A 616-nucleotide genomic window follows, 5' to 3' on the forward strand; every position below is an offset into this window, starting at 1 on the left:
TCAGACTCCCCAGCCACCAGGACCACACCCCCTCCTTGGACAGCAGCCTCTGTGCCCCCCCACACCCTGCAGTGGTCCCTGTGGGCCTCAGGGACCCACAGACCACCTTTCCCAGCCTCAGGGTGCCACGCTGGGCTGGTGGTGCACAAGGTTGCCTCGGCCCAGCTCTGTGCCCAGCCGGGTTTCCAGGGCCCATGACAGGCTCTCCCTACGGGCTGCAGCCCTCTGCTCCTCACGGCCCCTCCCCTCGTGACAGGCATGGGTGGTTGGCACCCGCATACAGAGTGGTCTCCGGGGTGGCATGGGTGAGGCTGGAGGACAGTGATACACACGCCAGGAGCTCTCGGGCCCAACTCACCCTGGATCCCCACCTCGGGTGTCGGAGCCTACTCTGCCCAGGTGGGGAGGAGTCTGCGCCCCTGGCTGCTGGGGGGGCTCTGCCTGGTCTCACCCGACCCCATGCCCTTGCAGGAGGCCCTGCACACCAACTCCCTGGAAGCCCAGGCTGACAGCCCTGCGGACTGCGGCCTGGACTCGGGGGAACCTGACGGGAAGACCCCCACCGGACAGGCGTCCCTGGGGGACTCCCTGCGGTCCCCGCCCCGCTCCCCGAGGC

At 69.3% G+C, this 616-nt stretch overlaps 1 protein-coding gene across 1 annotated transcript in view; it reads left to right on the forward strand.

The window, feature by feature from the left end:
* The window catches only part of CACNA1H (calcium voltage-gated channel subunit alpha1 H), a gene marked incomplete at its 3' end in the record, with an annotated part of 31,259 nt that extends 30,666 nt beyond the window's left edge, over positions 1-593 (forward strand). The window contains 1 exon segment of the mRNA XM_015565595.1: positions 472-593. Within this exon segment, the coding sequence (XP_015421081.1) occupies positions 472-593 (122 nt within the window).
* Positions 594-616: the final 23 nt, after the last annotated feature.

The sequence above is a fragment of the Myotis davidii genome, unplaced genomic scaffold (genome assembly GCF_000327345.1).
Source record: "Myotis davidii unplaced genomic scaffold, ASM32734v1 scaffold100, whole genome shotgun sequence".
In the NCBI taxonomy this organism is placed as follows: Eukaryota; Metazoa; Chordata; class Mammalia; order Chiroptera; family Vespertilionidae; genus Myotis; species Myotis davidii.